At 41.3% G+C, this 17813-nt stretch overlaps 2 protein-coding genes across 2 annotated transcripts; both read right to left on the reverse strand.

The window, feature by feature from the left end:
* Positions 1 to 2858: 2858 nt before the first annotated feature.
* Positions 2859 to 8478, reverse strand: adra2b (adrenoceptor alpha 2B). The gene is made up of 2 exons (XM_067522099.1): positions 7497 to 8478; positions 2859 to 7336 (listed from the first exon to the last, which is right to left on the reverse strand). The coding sequence occupies exon 2, from the start codon at positions 7311 to 7313 to the stop codon at positions 5736 to 5738; it is 1578 nt and encodes a 525-aa protein (XP_067378200.1). The 5' UTR covers positions 7314 to 7336; positions 7497 to 8478; the 3' UTR covers positions 2859 to 5735.
* A 6070-nt stretch (positions 8479 to 14548) lies between these two features.
* Positions 14549 to 17532, reverse strand: dusp2 (dual specificity phosphatase 2). The gene is made up of 4 exons (XM_067522396.1): positions 16944 to 17532; positions 16554 to 16675; positions 16147 to 16366; positions 14549 to 15552 (listed from the first exon to the last, which is right to left on the reverse strand). Exons 1-4 carry the CDS (start codon positions 17314 to 17316, stop codon positions 15335 to 15337), a joined length of 933 nt encoding a protein of 310 aa, XP_067378497.1. The 5' UTR covers positions 17317 to 17532; the 3' UTR covers positions 14549 to 15334.
* Positions 17533 to 17813: the final 281 nt, after the last annotated feature.

The following is a 17813-nucleotide window of genomic DNA, read 5'->3' on the forward strand; positions in this document are numbered from 1 at the left end:
AGATGCAGAGTTTATGGCTGTTTTATAGCATGTGCGGGTACTTTTCAATCAAATGATTCAATTTGGATTTAGGTTCTCATTAGAGGTCTGGCTAGGCTTCGACATTTCTAAAAAACATAGCACTAATAGAGTTATTACAGCAGAGCCTGATGCTGCCCATGATAATAATGTGACAATTTTGCCTCTCGAATCTCTTCTTTACCAACACCAAGAGGCACAATAAGGCGTCAGGGTTTATATGCATGAAAAACATGGGAAGTAATTGTGTCCACAGGGAAAGCAGAAATGAGTCTCATTCCTAATTCAATGATGAGGCCATACCAAAAATATTTTTCTAAAGATTGTCACACTTCCTGCTGGAAAACAACATTACTTTGACACACTTCTGTACATAGGTTTTTTTTTTTATTGTTGAATCAGGTTTATTCAAAGTCACACTTTCTCACACACAGATATAATTCTGTACTTGTATTTTTGTGAGGACTCCCGCTGAGATGATGAGTTCTCCAGCTTCTCAAACCTAAATGTCAAAATAGCTCAAGCAAACAAGAATGTAATCCAAACAGCACTGGACCATTTATCACTGGGACACTCTGTCATACATTATTATTTAGGAATTTTGCACAACCCTATTGTGAAAATAAAATGGGTGACTGGGTAAAATGTAAATAAAATCAGTAGCTGGATTAAATTTTTAAAATTGTCATATATATTGATAAAAAAACAAATTGCTCAGTTTTAACTTTTGATGTGTTGTCTTTGTACTGTTTTCATTAAATATAGGCTTTCAATGACTTACAAATGATTGAAATCACTTTTACCATTACACTTTAGAGCACCCAACAGTTTTGAAAACAGTATAGTAAAAACATTATTAGAAGTAACATATCACATATCTCTATGTATTATATTGGGCCAAGGATGGTACTGTAGATCAATGCAGTTTAATACTACTTTATTTATGCCTGCAAGGGCAATTTATCCAAACTTTTTAAAGCTTAACTGTATTTACAAAAACTGGATGTGATTCCACCTCCATGCAAATTTTACACTGCTGACCCTTTGATTATGCTGCAGAAAGAACATAATGCAAGCCAACATCACTGGCATACATTATTATAGCCACCTACATCAACAAATACACACACAATAAAGAGAAAAAACACTGTTAATAACAAAATAAAAAAAGGCTACAACCCTAAAAACTATATGTGGGCTGGTAATAAATACACTAATAAACAATATAAACACCCAGAATGCTCACACAGTATTAAAGCCATAGAAAAGCACCAAGAAGCCAAACCAAGAAGACTAAATACTAAAGTAATGGGATTCAAACACCCAATTAAGATCTACATAATGTGTATTTTAACTCAGTTTTGGACATCTTTTCCAAAAACGTTCTAATTTTCAAGCCTCCTAAACTTAGCTTGGTGGTTCTAAAGGTAGTGTATAAGATGTAAAAGAGCACACCCACACACACACACACCCACACACACACACACCGTGTACCACTGTGTTACACAGTCCCTGAGTCCTAAAAGCGATTCTAATCATAATTGCTTATGCCCCCCAAAAATGATGTTTTTATCACAGATTTCACAAAGCGAAAGTGCATTTTAATGTCTCTACCTTCAGCAGGGAGAGAGCCTGCCTGTGTTCTGACTCTCATTTTTCATCCTGCCTTTTGGGTGTTTTCAACAGCCAAATTACAGAGTGAAGAAATCTAGCTGGTGTTATAAGGCAGAAGAGACTAGAAATGGAAAACACACAGCGTTGGAATGCCCTCTGAACATATACATATTCATACTGTAAAATGCTAAACATCCATCATAAATTTTGAAAATTAAAGTTTACCTGTGTTTGTTTTTCTAGGTTTGGGTGTGGGGTGATTTGCATGTCTTGTCAGTATTCCTCTCTCAGTATAGCACCTTGTTAGTGTGTTTTTTCCCTTCAAGGCTACTGTCATGTGTGAGTAAGAAGCTAATGAATCAGTGTTTTGTGTGGCATGTGAGTCATACTCCACTCCACTGCCGCTGGCCACGCTTGCTGTATATTCCAGCAGAGGCTAGAGATTAAGAGGTTTAGGGACACTGCGTCTGTCTGAACATATAACAGTGTAAATGTAACACTCACTGGGCCCCGCTCTTGGCTTGGATAAATAATCTGTTCACCTCCTTATGGACCTCAATTCACAGCGCAGCCATGACTTAAAAGTAAAGCTGCGAGGATGTTAATGTGGGGCATCACTTTGGCGGCGCGTCTTCCTTCAGTGAAAATATGTGTGCAAAGAAGAAACAGGACAGAGGTTTGATTTGGTGCTGAGAAATCCCTAAACTGTATTGCAAGCCACTGCAGGCTTACTGACCTGAAAAATAACAAGCTGTCACAATAAGCATGTGTCTGTGTGCCGTTTAAACAGGTTTCAAGACTTCAATGTGGTATGTGACACTTGGTAAATGTCTGCATGTGGGATATTTGGCGACGTGTTTAAAGTCCTTATACACTTCCCTGTGCTTGTTGGCAAAGTAATATTGCTTCTGCTGCAGCAGCCTACTTCTTATGTCCCACTGTGATAGGAGATTTTCCAATGACATCTTCAACTGCCATCAGCCCACAATGTTATGGACTATTTCCTGAAGCAATGTTGCTATTCGAGGCAATTTCATAATGCCTGGAAATTGCTTTAGATTGCACTTTGGTTTAACATGTATGCTAGAAAAACACCATTCTCTTAAAACTCCCATATTTGCGAAACAACTTAATTTTCCTCCCGGAAATTATATATTTTTGCATTTCCGTTATACCTGCTGTTGTGTTATGCAAAACTATATAAGATAATGGAATAGGGAAATGACTCATGGTTTTTCAAGTAGCTTTATTTCCAAACAGGAAAGGGATGAGGACAGATGGAGGATTAAAGATTGTGACGCTCAGACCATGCAGTTTGGTCCAAACACCGTCAGAACAGGCAATACAGGCAGTTTCAGGGGAAAGATGTTGATCAAGAGACAGATTACTGCATCTGTCGCCTTTCAGCCATGTCAAACTTTTTTTTTAAAATAAACAAAGCAGCAGTATTACCACAAAAAGCCATGACTGGAGGATTTGAGCAGCATTACAACTCATGTTAATTGGAAACAGACATGAATCCATGACCTCTATGGCTATTTTTGATATAATTGCATTGCTATAGCTGTTTTCTTTCAAATGAGTGCAGGGAACAGCATAAAAAGTGCATAAAGCTCTTACTCGCCACGGTTTTGTATAATCAGTCATTTGACTCTCCAAGCACTTCTGTGCAGTGTGGATTGTAGCCTTAATGTCCTGCACAAAGCCTGCAAATCACCCTACTCAAACTGGCAAAGGGAACTATTGACATTTGCTTGTTTGATTACTTTTTCAGGAAAAGCGGCACTGGTGAAAAGAGAGGTTCCTGCTGCAGTATGCTCGATCAATCGTATATCCACAAATGTGCATGTGTCTCTGAACATCTTTAATTTACTATAACTAGATGAAACAATGACAAATGTTGCCTTATAAGTTCTGCATTATGCACAATAACTCAAAGTTCATGTTCTTTCTATTCAACACAAATACATACACCAAGCTCAAATATAGCCCAGTCTCCCAAAGCAAGAACTCAACAGTATATTTCAATTTTGCTCCTATTTAAGATATTACAAATCTGTACAGTGTTCTTACTCTTTGATCAGCTTCAGTTTGTTTTACTTTCAGAATAAAAGCACAAAAAGCTGAACAATAAATAGTAATAACAGACCAAAAAACACAAAATAGTTTGAAATAAATAAGAGTTTTTTCATTATTTGCCTGCTGTCACATACACTGAATATAAAGTAATACTTCATTAAAGCAACACAGAGCCCAGATGTCACTAAATCAGGCTGGTGTCCTACAGTATAAGGCTCTTTGGTCCCTTGAGGGTGATCACTAAAAAGCCATGAACTGATTATCACTGTTAAACGCTGACCTTCAGTTCAATAAGACTTTGTTAAATGAGCAACATACAGCCGATCTCTTCATCAAATGAAATATTCGCATCACAGACAGCAGAGTGATGTCTGCACCAGCAAATCTGGTCTCTGTTCTTAGCAATATTTCATAAACTCTGTAGTACTTTGCAGCCAGAGGAGGCACTGACTCTTTTTACAGAAAAACATTAAAGTGATCATAGACACACACACACACACACACACACACACACACACACACACACACACAAACACACACAAACAGGTTCACGCACTCATACGCACACACTCGTACAGGTCAGCAGAATTACACAATTGTCTTTGTAAATCGAATTGTTGCTGCTGACAGCCCTTGTCCCATTGAGTCAAAAAGCCTGTGTGCTGTTCACAGTCACAGATGCAATATCATTTTTTATTTTTCTTATTTGTTGAGGAAACTGACAGAGCCTCAGTGTCTTGGTGAGAAAATAAAAGTACTATTCATCCTCGTGCCTCTCAGCAACAAACCAAAATGTGCCATGTAGAGGTCCACTTCAGTTAATGATGTGCCAGAGGCAATGGTAAAGAATGACTCAGCCAAATTATTCTAAAAATAATGCATGTAGGCGTAATTAGGGGTAACATTACACATCCATAATTGCATTGTTCATCTGTCCTTTACAGCCAGATGTAAATGTGTACTTTCTAAACACTGCTGCTCATCATCTGGAGAATAATAGTCCCAACCTTAAATAATTAGAATCTATTTTTTCAGTCTTCATGATGAACCTCCCATTAGTTTCCTGAAGTGTTTTCAAGAGGCTCAAACAGTTTTCTTAGTTACTTAAATGTCCAAATAATGAGGCAGTTCATTGGAAAAGTTTTTCGGGTAAGTCCACTGATGTCATAGTCCAGGTTAAGTTCAAAAGCAAGACATTAAAAGGATGATCTCAGTTAACGCACGTGTGATTTTCTTTAAAGTCCACAATCCACCATCTGTATTTCATGAAAGGTGAAGGCCGTGAGTGTCATTACAAACAACCTGAGTGTCCTTTGTGACCCATGCCAAGCCCAGAGCAAGGTGTCTGACATGAAGGGTTTTCCACATGAAAGTCTGCAAGTTCAGTCTGAAAGAGTGCCCTTGTCTGATCTATCACATTTGAGATCATCAGAAACATTTTCTTGTTTTTTGGCTTTTAGATAAAAATCGAAGAACACATGTTTGCCCTGCAGCTGGGCAAATTATGACTGCAGACGTAAAAAAAATAACCACTAACCTTGTGCGTTCCTTGTGCTCTGTAGTGCTCATAGACATCTCAGATCAATTTTTAAAAACTATTTTCTCCCATTTCCTTGATTACTCAGTCTGTATAATTATTTGGGAGTTTATAGAGTGTGTGTACTTCTTCTATGATGCTACACAACTCTTTCTCCCAGAGTAATTTAGGGATACAATTAAATTTTGCATTCAAAGTCTTACCAGTTCTACTCAAGTGCTAGGACGTTTAGTGTAGTCAAGCTCTGCCTGTGTTCCATGTCTCGTTCATCCCACACCTAAAAATGTATGTTTGGGGTGTTTTTAGGGTCCACGTTTCCTGTTTACACATGTTGTTCCTATGTGTGAGTGACTGGCAGATCTCAGTTCTTAAATTTGTGCTGTATTTTGGATATTTTTAAAACAGCCCTTTGAATGTTTGAAACTGAAGTTGTTTTATGCCTCGGAATCGGCATTTTTTTCTCTGTCCTTTTGAGGGGCTCTGCGTGCTAAAAGAAAGTACCCTTGGCGCTTCTGCACAGTATCTTTTTGAAAGCTTTTCTGAAGTCTTTGTTGAAGATGGTGTATATGACTGGATTGAGTGAAGAGTTGCAATAACCGATCCAGAAGAAAAACTTAAAGAGTGGATCAGGGATGGCACAAGTCTCTGGGCACACTGCCTGTAGGGAGTAGGAGAAGAAGAACGGGAACCAACACACCACAAACACACCAATGACCACTGCCAGAACAAAGGTGAAGCGTTTCTCTCTGTTGACCATTGCTTTACGTCTGGCTGCTCCAGGGTTATTGTCTGTTTTTGACTTTCTCCCTGGCACCAGCCGAGCCCCCCGTGAGGTGGCCATCATGTCCCTGTAGCGCTTGACTGAGGCCGGCGAGTGGATCCCTCCTCCTCCAGGTGACCCTGGCATGCTAGTGCTGCCTCGGCCTCCTCCATGGCTTTGCTCCATGTCACTGTCTGTGCTTGAGCTGTCGCCATTGTTATTGTCAGCTTTTTTCCCTCCCTGCCGCTTGCCCTTCTTCTCTTTAGTCTTGGCAGGGACAGACTGAGGCACAGAGGCAGGGTTTGAGGTGCCGTGAGGAGATTTTTCAGCGGGGCCGGTGACAGGTGTCATGGCAGGGGAAGGGGTTGGAGGTTGCAGGAGGTTATTGGGTGTGGGATTTTGGGGGGTTTGAGACTCTCCTGGGGATGGAGAAGGGGTGATGGCAAGGGTGGGGGGTCTGGCATTAGAAGTTTTAACAGAAGAAGGGGGTGTACTTTCTTCGTCATCTTTTCCATTTGCTTGTACATGTCGTGGAGGCTGACAAGGTGTGGCACAGCCAACTCCATCCTTCCGGGGCTCCCCTGGGGGGCAACGTGTTCTTTGCTTGGCTATTTGGTAGATTCGTATGTAGACCAGGATCATGATGAGGCATGGGGCAAAGAAAGAGCCGATGGTGGAGTAGAGGATGTACCAGCGCTCATCATTCAGCTGGCACTGAGGTCCTGTCTTACCTCCCTGGTCCCCTGCCTCTCTTTTGTTAAGAGAGAGTAGTGGAGGGAAAGAGATGATGGATGAGATGAGCCATACCACCACAATAGCGGCTTTGATGCGTCTGGGAGTCCGCTGGCGCCCGTATGTAACCCTGGAGATTGATAGGTAGCGGTCCAGGGAGATGGCGCACAGGTGGACAATGGATGAGGTGCAGAACAGCACATCTAGGGCCAAGTAGATCTCACACCACAGAGACTTGAAGTACCAGTAGCCAAGCAGTTCATTGGCCAGAGAAAAGGGGATGATGAGTGTGGCCACTAAAATGTCCGCAGCAGCCAGTGACACTAAGAACAGATTCTGCGGGCCCCGCAGGGACCTGCTGGTCAGGACAGCGATGATGACCATGATGTTTCCCACGATGGTGAAGAGGACCATCAAGGTTATGGCAGTGGCGAAGGCCGCCGTGGCTTCGGGGGAGTAAGGGGCGAGCTTCAGGACGCTCTGGTTGCAGGGGAGCGAGGCTCCGGAGCTGCTCACACTGCTGTTCCAGCCGCTCAGCTCCATGGAACAACCGCTGTCCCCAGCTGAGGCCATGCTGGGATGAGTTATCCAGGAGTCTTTGTAGATAAAAAGAAATATGTCTGGTCATTCATTAAAAATGGCCCGTTAAGGGATTAAATAATGGTGTCATAAGATTTTTTTGGCAACAGACTAATTGTGCGTACATGTTAAATATTACGAAGAAACAATATGAAATTCTAATTAGTTTTTATTTACCTCAGTTCTCGTTTTGTCTTTGCGCTGATTCCAAATGTTAGCTCCCTTGCATCTTCCACGGCAGTCCTTCCAAGTCCATTTTAAGCATACAAAGCAGTCCAATGCGTCAGGGTGTCACAAAGACACGGATCAGTGCATTTTAATTAAAACGCCCTGCCACTTTGTGCAGCTGAGTTCCCCTCAAACATATTCTTTATAACTCTGCATCAGCGTTTCCAGAGACGCTTATTTGTCTGTGCAACTTATTGTGCACAGACAAATTGTTTTTCCTAGTTTTTTAATTAGTGTCTGGGAGATGAGTTTACATTTAAAACACTATAATCTGGGGCCGTTTCATCAGGGCGACTTTAAATACAAGAGACTGGATTAGGGCGATTTTAGTTGACACTTGCGATCTCCGTGCGTCCGCGTTTGGAGACGCGCGTAAAGCAGATCTGACTGTCTCTTTTTGCTCAGTAAACATAGAATAGTTTAAATAACAGACTTAATCTAGTGCAATGTTTACAGTAATTCGTGTATAATTCAGCTTGCGTTGATCCCAGAGTTTCCAGTCAACCGTGCAAGAGAAAACTCAAAGTTAACATGGAGCTCTCCAGCCCGACGCACGTAACCAAAACACGTTGTCTCTTCCAGCAGCGAAACGATCCTTGTTGGACATCACCAGCATGCACTCTTCACCAGTTCTTTCGCGGTCTTTGGCGCATCTGTCCCCTCCGAAGTTCACCGGGATGGCGTGAATCCGCCGATCCGCTGGCGCACATCACAGGGCTCCTCACAGAGGCGCAGCAGCATCTTCACTTGTGAACAGGACCCTACGACTAAATCTAATAAGTGGGGTGCCTCCCATCTCCCTCTTGCGCTTCTGTTTAGTGATGTCATTGTGGAGCTGTGGGCGTCATGAGATCCTTACTTTCCTTATCCCTATGCCTCCTCTCTTTCTCCCTTTCCCCATCACTCACATTAAGCTGCACCCGAGCGGCTCAACCGACGCAGTTTTTTCAGAAATGGGGTGGCGCTGCCTCGGTCAGTTAACTCGGCGGGACGCTGAGGTGCCCAACTGAGAGTGCACAGATTCTGCCATCTGTTTTACACAAAAAGCATGATTTTCTTAGGAGGTACTCATGCACTTTTAAAAACGGCTCAGTCATCATCATCATTTCCTTCAAAATCTGGCAGTGCACATATGGTCGATCAGTGGGTTTCAGTAATCTCCACAGTTTTGCACTTCTCGCACTGTAACACTTTCGTACACCAGTTTATACTAAAATAAACGTGACCCTTCAGGGGTCAATTCGGGCCCGTCCTACCATTTAATCCGGGCTCAGGACCTGCACAATCGTGGACCCTTGGTGGCTGGGGTGGGATTCGAACCACTGGCTTCTGTATCCCAAGCTGGCCCCCTTACACCAGTTTATACTATAAACATTTTTATTGCAGCAGGCTACATTATGCAGCAGGGATAAGAGTTGTGTACATGCTGCAGTGCTGAGTTGTTGTTGAGTGTTATCATGGAAAGTGGAATAATTTTTGATGTGGCAAAGCCATATGTAGAATATTTCAACGAAGTGAAATCCTTCACTTTGAGGAACGATCCCCTTCAGGGTGCTAAATTATTTGTGCATTAAACTGTAGGTGGGCCACCTACTCCATAGGGTGCTTTAATCCAAAGAAATACATCACATATTATTTTATGAAGGTACATATTTTACATAAAACCCACTTCTTCTCATCAATGTTGCAATAAAGGTGATTTATTTCCTTATGAAATCTGAAGTCTCTAAAGAAATCTCAAGCTAGTTCTAACTCAAAACTGTGCACTGTGCTACCTTCCACCTCTGCTCATTGGTGCAGGTGCAGCAGGGGTACAAGGAACCTCTTGTTGCTTTCAGTGTTTATGCATTTACATCAGCACTTGACTTCCATTTAAACCCAACTGCATTATACTGTACATCCTGCAACACTTCCTCCCCCAAAAAGTACAGACATCCATGGCTTCCCTTGTAATTTGCGGCCTACCAGAGATCAAGTGCCCGATTGTTCAATTATCGAGTGAAACCTACGTCATGTGGTGCAGTACCGAGCCATAAATTAAACAGTGGCAGAGTTTATCCCGTGGTATTTGAAAGGAGGTAGGTGGCCTCTGTGAAATAAACTCACACAAACAACACACATTCACCAGCCTACACACAAAAACACACATACACACGTACACACACAATATTATGAATGGTGTGTGGGAAGGAGGTCCTGTTTGCTTGTTTTTGTAGTGCGTCTCCCACACATTGCAGCTGTAATGAGAGAGAAGCCCAGCTATGCAACCGTGGAATTACAATTGAGAGCCCTGCTCTCTGATTGTGTGACATGAAACAGCAGCCAATAATGGCTGAGCATGTTTCACTCCACTATACATTCTAAATATAAAGACAAAGACAATAAAGCTTTTAGCGGGAGAGTGCACTCCAATCAAGTGTCTCTGTTTCCGTGGGTGACCCATCCTTACCTACATGCTGAAAATGCATCCTGGGGGGAGAGGGGTGTGACAGTATTGCTGAAACTATAGAGATTTGGCAGCACACAGTGTTCAGTGTGCAGTGCACTGCTTCTGAAGTGCTCGTTGTATAATAGGATGTGGTAGATGAACATATCCACACGCTTATGCTTACAGTACAGGCCGAATGCCCGGAGGAAATTCGGCCGCCATGGATCATGGGCAGTGGATCAATGATTCTTTCATGACACCCAGACCGAAAAATGTGCTTCTGGTCCTGAAAGGACACTCACTTTTTTGGAGAAGATTTTATGACCTTTGGAAAAGTTTAATTCAATTTAAAACAACTCCTGAAGTCTTCTGGCATAATAAGATTTAACATAACTAAGAAAAAGTGGAGAGAGATTGTTTTTAAAGACTGTTTCCCAAATGAATGCTCGATAACTGCAGCCAGGTCAGCATAAAACAAGGTTATGGTTGAACTCTGTGCACTTTATGGTTCTGGTCCAAATCAATTACAGCCCGTTATCTTCCCGTTAGATGCTTTCAATTCAGACCTTTTTTTGAATTATTGGCCTTTTCCTTGCCTTCTGTTTTATGAGTTTGTGTTCTGGCATACTTCTACATTTGAGAGGACAGTTAGATTTTTTTTTTTTTTAAACTTTGAAAGTGGGGACAGTTATGGGAAGGGAGGACAGGGTAATGCTTGTTTTTAGAGTAAAAGATGGACTTGGGTTTGGGTTCATAAAGTACTGATTGGGGTTAGGGGTGTGCTTTATGTTTAAGGGTGAGGTTAGGCATTGGGCTATAATTGTTCACCTTTTTGGTTTGTGACACTTTAAAACAAAGGTCTTTCTTTTCTGCTTGACCCCTCTCACAGGTTGCGTTTGATAAAATACAAGCACTGGAACAAAGGCAAAAAAGTAGAATACATTTTCATCTAATTTCCATCTGTTTATATTCTTGACCACTAGAACCAAAAAGGGACTTGTGACACAACTTTACCTTCTGTCTTGAATGAGAACAATCAAACTGGAAATATCAAGTTGTCAGCAACGTTGCAGATTGTCAAACATCTTTATTAATAGACAAACGTGTGCATGTGCCCTTCTTTAGGGTCTGTTAATGTAAGTTGTTACTTGCTCGTTGGGGGGTTGATGGCATTTTATGATCTGATTTTGAAGTGCACCACATTTACCACACATCTAGGGCCTTGCCTCATCAGCAGGACTCTAACACTACTTAAATTTCAACCAATTGCAAAAGTCAACACAAGTGTGCTAGTTACTAAGAAGATGCTCTGTCCCCACTGCTCTGCCTCAGCCAGATTATCCCAAGAGTGGTTATGAATACCCACTATGAAACAGAGCAACCATCAGCCATCTCCTCTACATGGATGACATCAAGCTGTGTGCCAGGAGTGAACAAGACTTCAAATCGCTGATCCAGGAGAGGAAAGATAGTCAGAACTGAGGGGACTGTACTAGCAGAAGGCAAAAGTAGAAGTCCTGAGAAGTCAGCTGAATGAGAAGAGAAAAATCCAGTACAGTAAGCGAAAGGACGGAGGCTGAGGATTAGTGAGCCTCAGAGCCAATGTCGCGGATGAAACAACAAAGATTCATGAATTTATCAGGAAGATGACCCCAAGTAATGATGTGCTTAGTGGGGGAGGCAAAGGAAGGAAGAGCAGGGACCATCGTCACGAAACGATAAACCCCTGCACGGTATGTACCACCAGCAGATAGAAGAACTTCAAGTACTGTACTTCTAATAGTCCCTTCCCACTAGACTCAGGGAAGCAGTAAGGAGTCTCAGAAGTATAGCATTACAAATGTGAGTGTGTGTGTGTGTGTGTGTGTGTGTGTGTGTGTGTGTGTGTGTGTGTGTGCAAACTGCAAACAATTACAGGAAGCACTCCCAGATGGTCATACAGCAATTTCCCTGACTGGATTTGTAATGATGATAACTGCTTCTTGTGTGTGTTTACGTGTGTGTGTGTGTGTGTGTGCGCATACCTGCAGGTCAATGCGTGTGTTACTGTATATCATCACACTGTAATTCTCCTGTTAACAATATCACACAAATTGCTTCTATTGTCTATTAGCAATTTTCTCCAACTTAGAGAGTAATACAGTCTTCAGCTGTAAATGTCAAATACTCTAAATCACCTCATCTAACAGAATCACAATCACAAAAAGCAGACATCCAATCTTCCACACACTTTAAATTTTCATAGCACAAAAGTATTGCCACAGCATAATGTAACGTGATAGATCCTGACACTAGTATAATCTGAACACTGAATGTGCTGAGAGATTTAGGTCTGCTTTCATTAAGAAGGCTGGCTGAGTGGGGAAACTGAATACAACCAACGATATGAGTAAGACGTTCAAATGGAAGGGATATGAAAAGTCTGTGACCAAGTAAAATGACACCAAAAGTCAGTGAAATGCATAAGTGGAGAATTGTTGTTTGTGTACAAAGGACTTTTCTGGGCTACCTTATTTAAACAGTCTGCTGGTGCCATCTGCTGGATATTTTTGCATCGTCTCCATTCGTGTTCTTTTCAAAAAATTCTCACTAGAGAGCAGTGTCTCATTGGGAGAAACTAATAACAACACTTGTACACTTGTACACTAAGAACGCAGGTGAAAATCTGGCTGTAATGGATAAATTATCATAATTATACAATTTATTATTGTACATTATTTTCATGCAGAAAAGTGTAAGCAGCATTTTAACAGCTGGTCAAAGGATGCTAGTTTAAAATTATAAATGGTAAATGGTTTGCACTTATGTGGCACTTTTCTACCTATTGGCACTCAAAGCACTTTACACTGCTTCTCATTCACCCATTCGCGCTCACAATCACACAGCGATCGGGGAGCTGCTATGCAAATACGTTGAGCTTCAGTGTATTGCTCAAGGAGACTTCGACATGTGACCAGAGGAGCTGGGGATTGAACAAGCAACTGGGGGGATTGGTGGGCAACCACTTTACATTACAGTGGTTCACATTCAAGGGTTTCTGTCCCCTCCAAAGAGAACTGCTTCACATCTTTCCCTAATTTTTGCCTTTTCCATCAAATATTGGATAGATATTTTTTTTTGGTCATTTCATCAATACTATTTGAGGATTTAAAAAGACAAATCTGTCTTTGATGATACTGCTACCAACCCCAATACACATGTGACAAGAAACTGTTTTATATTTACAAAAAGGGATATCAGCCAAATATGTAGAAACCATCATCTTATTTCTTAGATTATTATATATTTTGTGATATACAATCATAATCTGAAAAGTCAGTTTGATCTCCCTTTAATGTAAGAGAGTAAAAAGTATAATAAAGAAGCACAAAATGTACTCAAGTAAAGTACAAATACACTGTGGATGAAAACATACATTATTTTCCATCATGATGGCCAATGCAATGTGGGCAGTAAAACTGAACAAATATTTACTTGCCCATTTCTTTTGTCTTGTCTTTTTTAACATTTTTATTGAAAACTAAAGGATTAATAAAAATAAGCAGGTCCTTTTTTAAATACACCATATGACAAATTACTTCCTCATCAGTTAAAGGGCTAAAACTACAACTGGTGTTGGGTTAAGCTGGACGGAAATATCCATTAAGATTTGTTTCATTTGGCTAAAACGTAATGTTACTGTAAGTCTAAGTGAAACCAAAATGTTATATTTCTGGGTTTTCGTTTGAAATGAACTTTCAGTCTTAATCAAAACCTAAAAACTCCAAGGTGCAGCCGTCGGCCTTACGTCTGGAAAATTGTTTCTAATGGAAGGAAAATGTCAAGCAGAACAGTCACGCTTGCCTTCATGTTGGGCAAAGGATACTTGCAAACGAGGGGAAGTGGGTTATTTTAGCAATGGCCGACACAGGAGCGTGGGCAGCATAATTAGCATGATGGGATGAGGTGGTGGCGGCAGCTGGTCTTTAATGCACCATTAGTGGTAATTGTTTGTCATTTTGTTTGAATTGATCAAGTTTCGAGACACTGTGCATCATGCTAAATAAAGAAGACACTATGTTTACAATGCAGCCACTACAGCAACGGAATAGAAATTTAAAAAGGGACTGAAAACATTTGCACCCAACTGTACATGCAGCATATATCCTAAATAATAATGTACAGTATTTGTGTGCTTTTCAGGTAGAAATAGCATGGCTGCAAATAAATTCAAACTTCCCAATTACAAATGTCCTTGATGGATTTCTATATTCCACCAAGGAGATAATAAAAATTTATGTCAGTGGTTTTTGAGATCAAAAGAGCTTCATACTCTTAAACCCATTCTCTGTGGATAAAATATTCAGCAATGCGTGGTTTTAATATCTGCTGACTCAGCTACAGGGAATAAAGTGCAAGGAGGTCAGGGTCTGAATTCATGCATTAGTAATGTTCTCTGTGAAAAGACCGAAACACTCGGGAGAAACTTGCCTGAGATTGCTACAGTAGTGTTAAAGAACATTTCACCATAACAAATACAGTGTGTGTATAAAAACAACATGAATATATAGTGTAAGAGACTGTTTTCTCCAGCATGTTTTTTATTTTAGTGGAAAAACAGCAGGAATCAGCCAAACCTTGTAGGTATAAAGTGCAGTAACAGTAATACAAGTAACACTGTCAGAATAAATAAATTAAAAAAAAAAAAAAAAATCTATTTACATGATAAAACTATTTCTTCAAGTTTGAGTGTACTAATCCATCACAGGATACACAATGATTAGCCTTATCATTAGACACCAACTGTGGTTAGTGCATTCTTTTTTTCCCCCTATAAATTAAACATTAATTATATTCAGCCAGTATTGCTATAGGTACATAACAGTGTTGTCTCTTAAAAAGACCTGTCATGTCACAGTGGGGGTAACTGAAGAAATGTCAGACAGCATGAAAACATGACAGGCCTTGCAAATGATCAGGCACATTAACAAAAAACACATAAGCACAGACAAAGCCAGATGAGGTGGCTTATTTCCCCTCAGAGGTAAAAAGTAAATTACCTCACAGCTGCTCCAACTTGCTGGCTCAGAATCACAATTGTTATTATATTTATTACAATGGGTGTTTATTATCAACTTCTGTTTGTAGCATCAGGATCCCATTTGTTAGTCTACTCAAAGTGGAAATCCAGATCCACCAGCCATGTGGTGCCAGCAACACGTGACTGTTCACTTTTGAAATGTACTTCTTTCTACCCAAGTAGAACATTAATAATTCTTGCGAGTCCAAATAATGCTCTCAGTCCAGTACGCTCCCACAGGAGGTTTGAATTAAAAAGTCCAGTCATGTAAATTACCTTCCTCTGATTCTGTCTGCATCTTCAACCCTGGCAGAGGATATCAACCTCAAACTGCAGCAGCTGTCCCATGAAAGCCAGGTTGGGAGAGATGACGTTACGCCGCTGCTTCACAAAGTTAAAGGCCTCGTCCAGCCGGAAACGCTGTGCCTGCATGAGGTAGGCCAGACAGATGGTGGCAGACCGAGAGATACCTGCCTGGCAATGCACCAGCACCCGACCTCCACTCTGCTTCACCGAGTCTGTAGGCGGGACGGAAAAGACGAGACGGAAACATCAGCATTTTGTGCTCCGTTTCACATCGGTTCTGACATCACTGAAATAGTTTTACAAGTAGAAGTAAACAGGAAGCCCTGAGCTGTTTGACTGAATGTGGTGATTATTTACTTTGGTAATGCAAATTAAAATGGTTAGCTCTTAGTAATCAACTTTGGTTCTTTTCTTCAGAAGACAACAGTGTTCTCTGGAACTAAACTTTGGCATGTAAATGTTAAAACGTTAATACAATTCTCTTCTACAGCTTGTGCAGCATAATCCAGTTGTTTTGTAACCAGATGATTACACTGTTGGTCCATTAATCTAGGTTGTAAAATGGATTATGGCTGACAAGCAGCTTAGAGAAATGTTTTGGATATTTTATGTTTCATCAAGATTGTAAAAAAAAAAAAGAAAGGCCCAATTCACTAACATGAGGCCAATTCACTGAGTTTGGTGGGTCTACTAACATTGATGGAGTTTGGACTGACATTACTGTGAGCAAATAAAGACAGAACTTTCATTTTGAGGTTAGACAGCATTCAGGTTTGAAGCTACAAATGCTTAGAGGAGACACTCACTGATGAAGGCGATGGCTGTGGAGAAGCAGGCTCTGATGTCAGCAGCCAGACTGTCCTCCACAGTGAGCCGCAAGTATTCAAATTCTCCCTCATAGAAGTTAGGACAGGTGGAGGAAACATTGAGCACGGCTGTGATGCCTGCTGCTGCGAGGGTCTCTCTACGGGAAGAGTGAAGGGCACTGCCCAAAAACAAGAAGGGCAGCAGCTCTACTGGACCATCCTGCAATTTGAAAAATAAAAATCAACAACCATGTTAAAAACCTGGAATAATCACGGTGCAGTTTGGGGTCATTTCATGGTACGTAGCGCCATTACTTAGAATGTTTTTTATGTGAACTCTGTCTCTGAAGTTGTATTAGATCAGAAGTAGTATATAAAAAACAAACAAACAAAAAAAAACTTCTTACCCGATCATATGTTGGCGTTGTCCGACCCATCATTGTTGGCTCTGGTTCCATTGTAGAGAGGTAATTGCTGGCAGAGCTGTAACAGAGCTCTGGATAGGCCTCTGAAAATCCCTCAAATCCACCTAAATGGAGGTCACATAGTGTTAGCTGAGCCTCAGGCTCTCACCAAATTGCACATTAAAAGTGTGTTTTAGTGATTAAAATGAAAATAAAGTCTATTCCTTGTACATTTAAAAACAGGTCACTGCTCTTATTTACACATTTACATGTAAAACGTATGATATGTTCATGCACATAGTAAACACATCAGTGGCTCATGTGTTTTATTATCCAAAACTGAAATGCATTAGCAGCCTGTAGCTGACTGAATACATATTTAACTCTTATTACCTCGTACAAAGCAGATCTGCGTCTGGACCTCGTTTATCAGGGCGGTGAGCAGCATCTGGGCCACACTCTCTGCTTTCAGCTCGGCCACCGACGTGCTCCTCTCATCCACTACCACCACAAGGGAGAAGTCCCCGCGCCGCAGCCGGCTTAGGAGCACCTTGTCCGGGATGAGCCACTCCAGAGCCACCACTGAGCTCTTCGATCTGCGGCGCAGCATCGAGTTCCAGTTGACGTTCCGGGACTCGCAAATGTGCGCCAAGGAAAAATCGAGGAAAGGTCTGCAGTCCAGAACCATATAGTGCTCCAGGGGGGTGCTGAGTATGTGAGCCAGCTCAATGCCATTTATTTCTAAAAGGTCACTGCTCGAAGTCATGGCTGAAAAGTGGATTTAAATTGTAAAAATAATAACGAATAAATACTTTGCTTTTTCTTTCACTGGAAATTTAAAAAATTAAATTAAATCCAGTTTTAGTGTTTTACTGGAACACGTTAAATTTGACAAAGCACTTCTGAATAGTTTTGAATAATCTAGATGGTTACTGAGTTGTCCGTCAGCTCTGTTCAGATCAGCTTTTGAGTTTTTTGAGTTTCACTTGTTCATTGATAACAGCTGGGAGCGGGGCGGTGTCTCTGCGGACCCTCCTTGTTTTCCGCGGAGGTAACAGCGTCAGAGGCGGAAGCGCCATATTTGGACAGCCCGGTACTCCTGATATGGGCAAAGACGTCAAAGCTGTTTTTCCTACCGCGCACGTGGTCGTTTGGGGTTATCCCGTTTTTGTGTTAAATGACGTTATGGTGACTGTTGTTGGAGTTAAAGCCCAGCTTCTCTGGTCGCTTCTGTTTTCTGTGCAGTTGCACATCGGTGATAAA

The sequence above is a fragment of the Channa argus genome, chromosome 11, assembly GCF_033026475.1.
Source record: "Channa argus isolate prfri chromosome 11, Channa argus male v1.0, whole genome shotgun sequence".
Classification (NCBI taxonomy): Eukaryota; Metazoa; Chordata; class Actinopteri; order Anabantiformes; family Channidae; genus Channa; species Channa argus.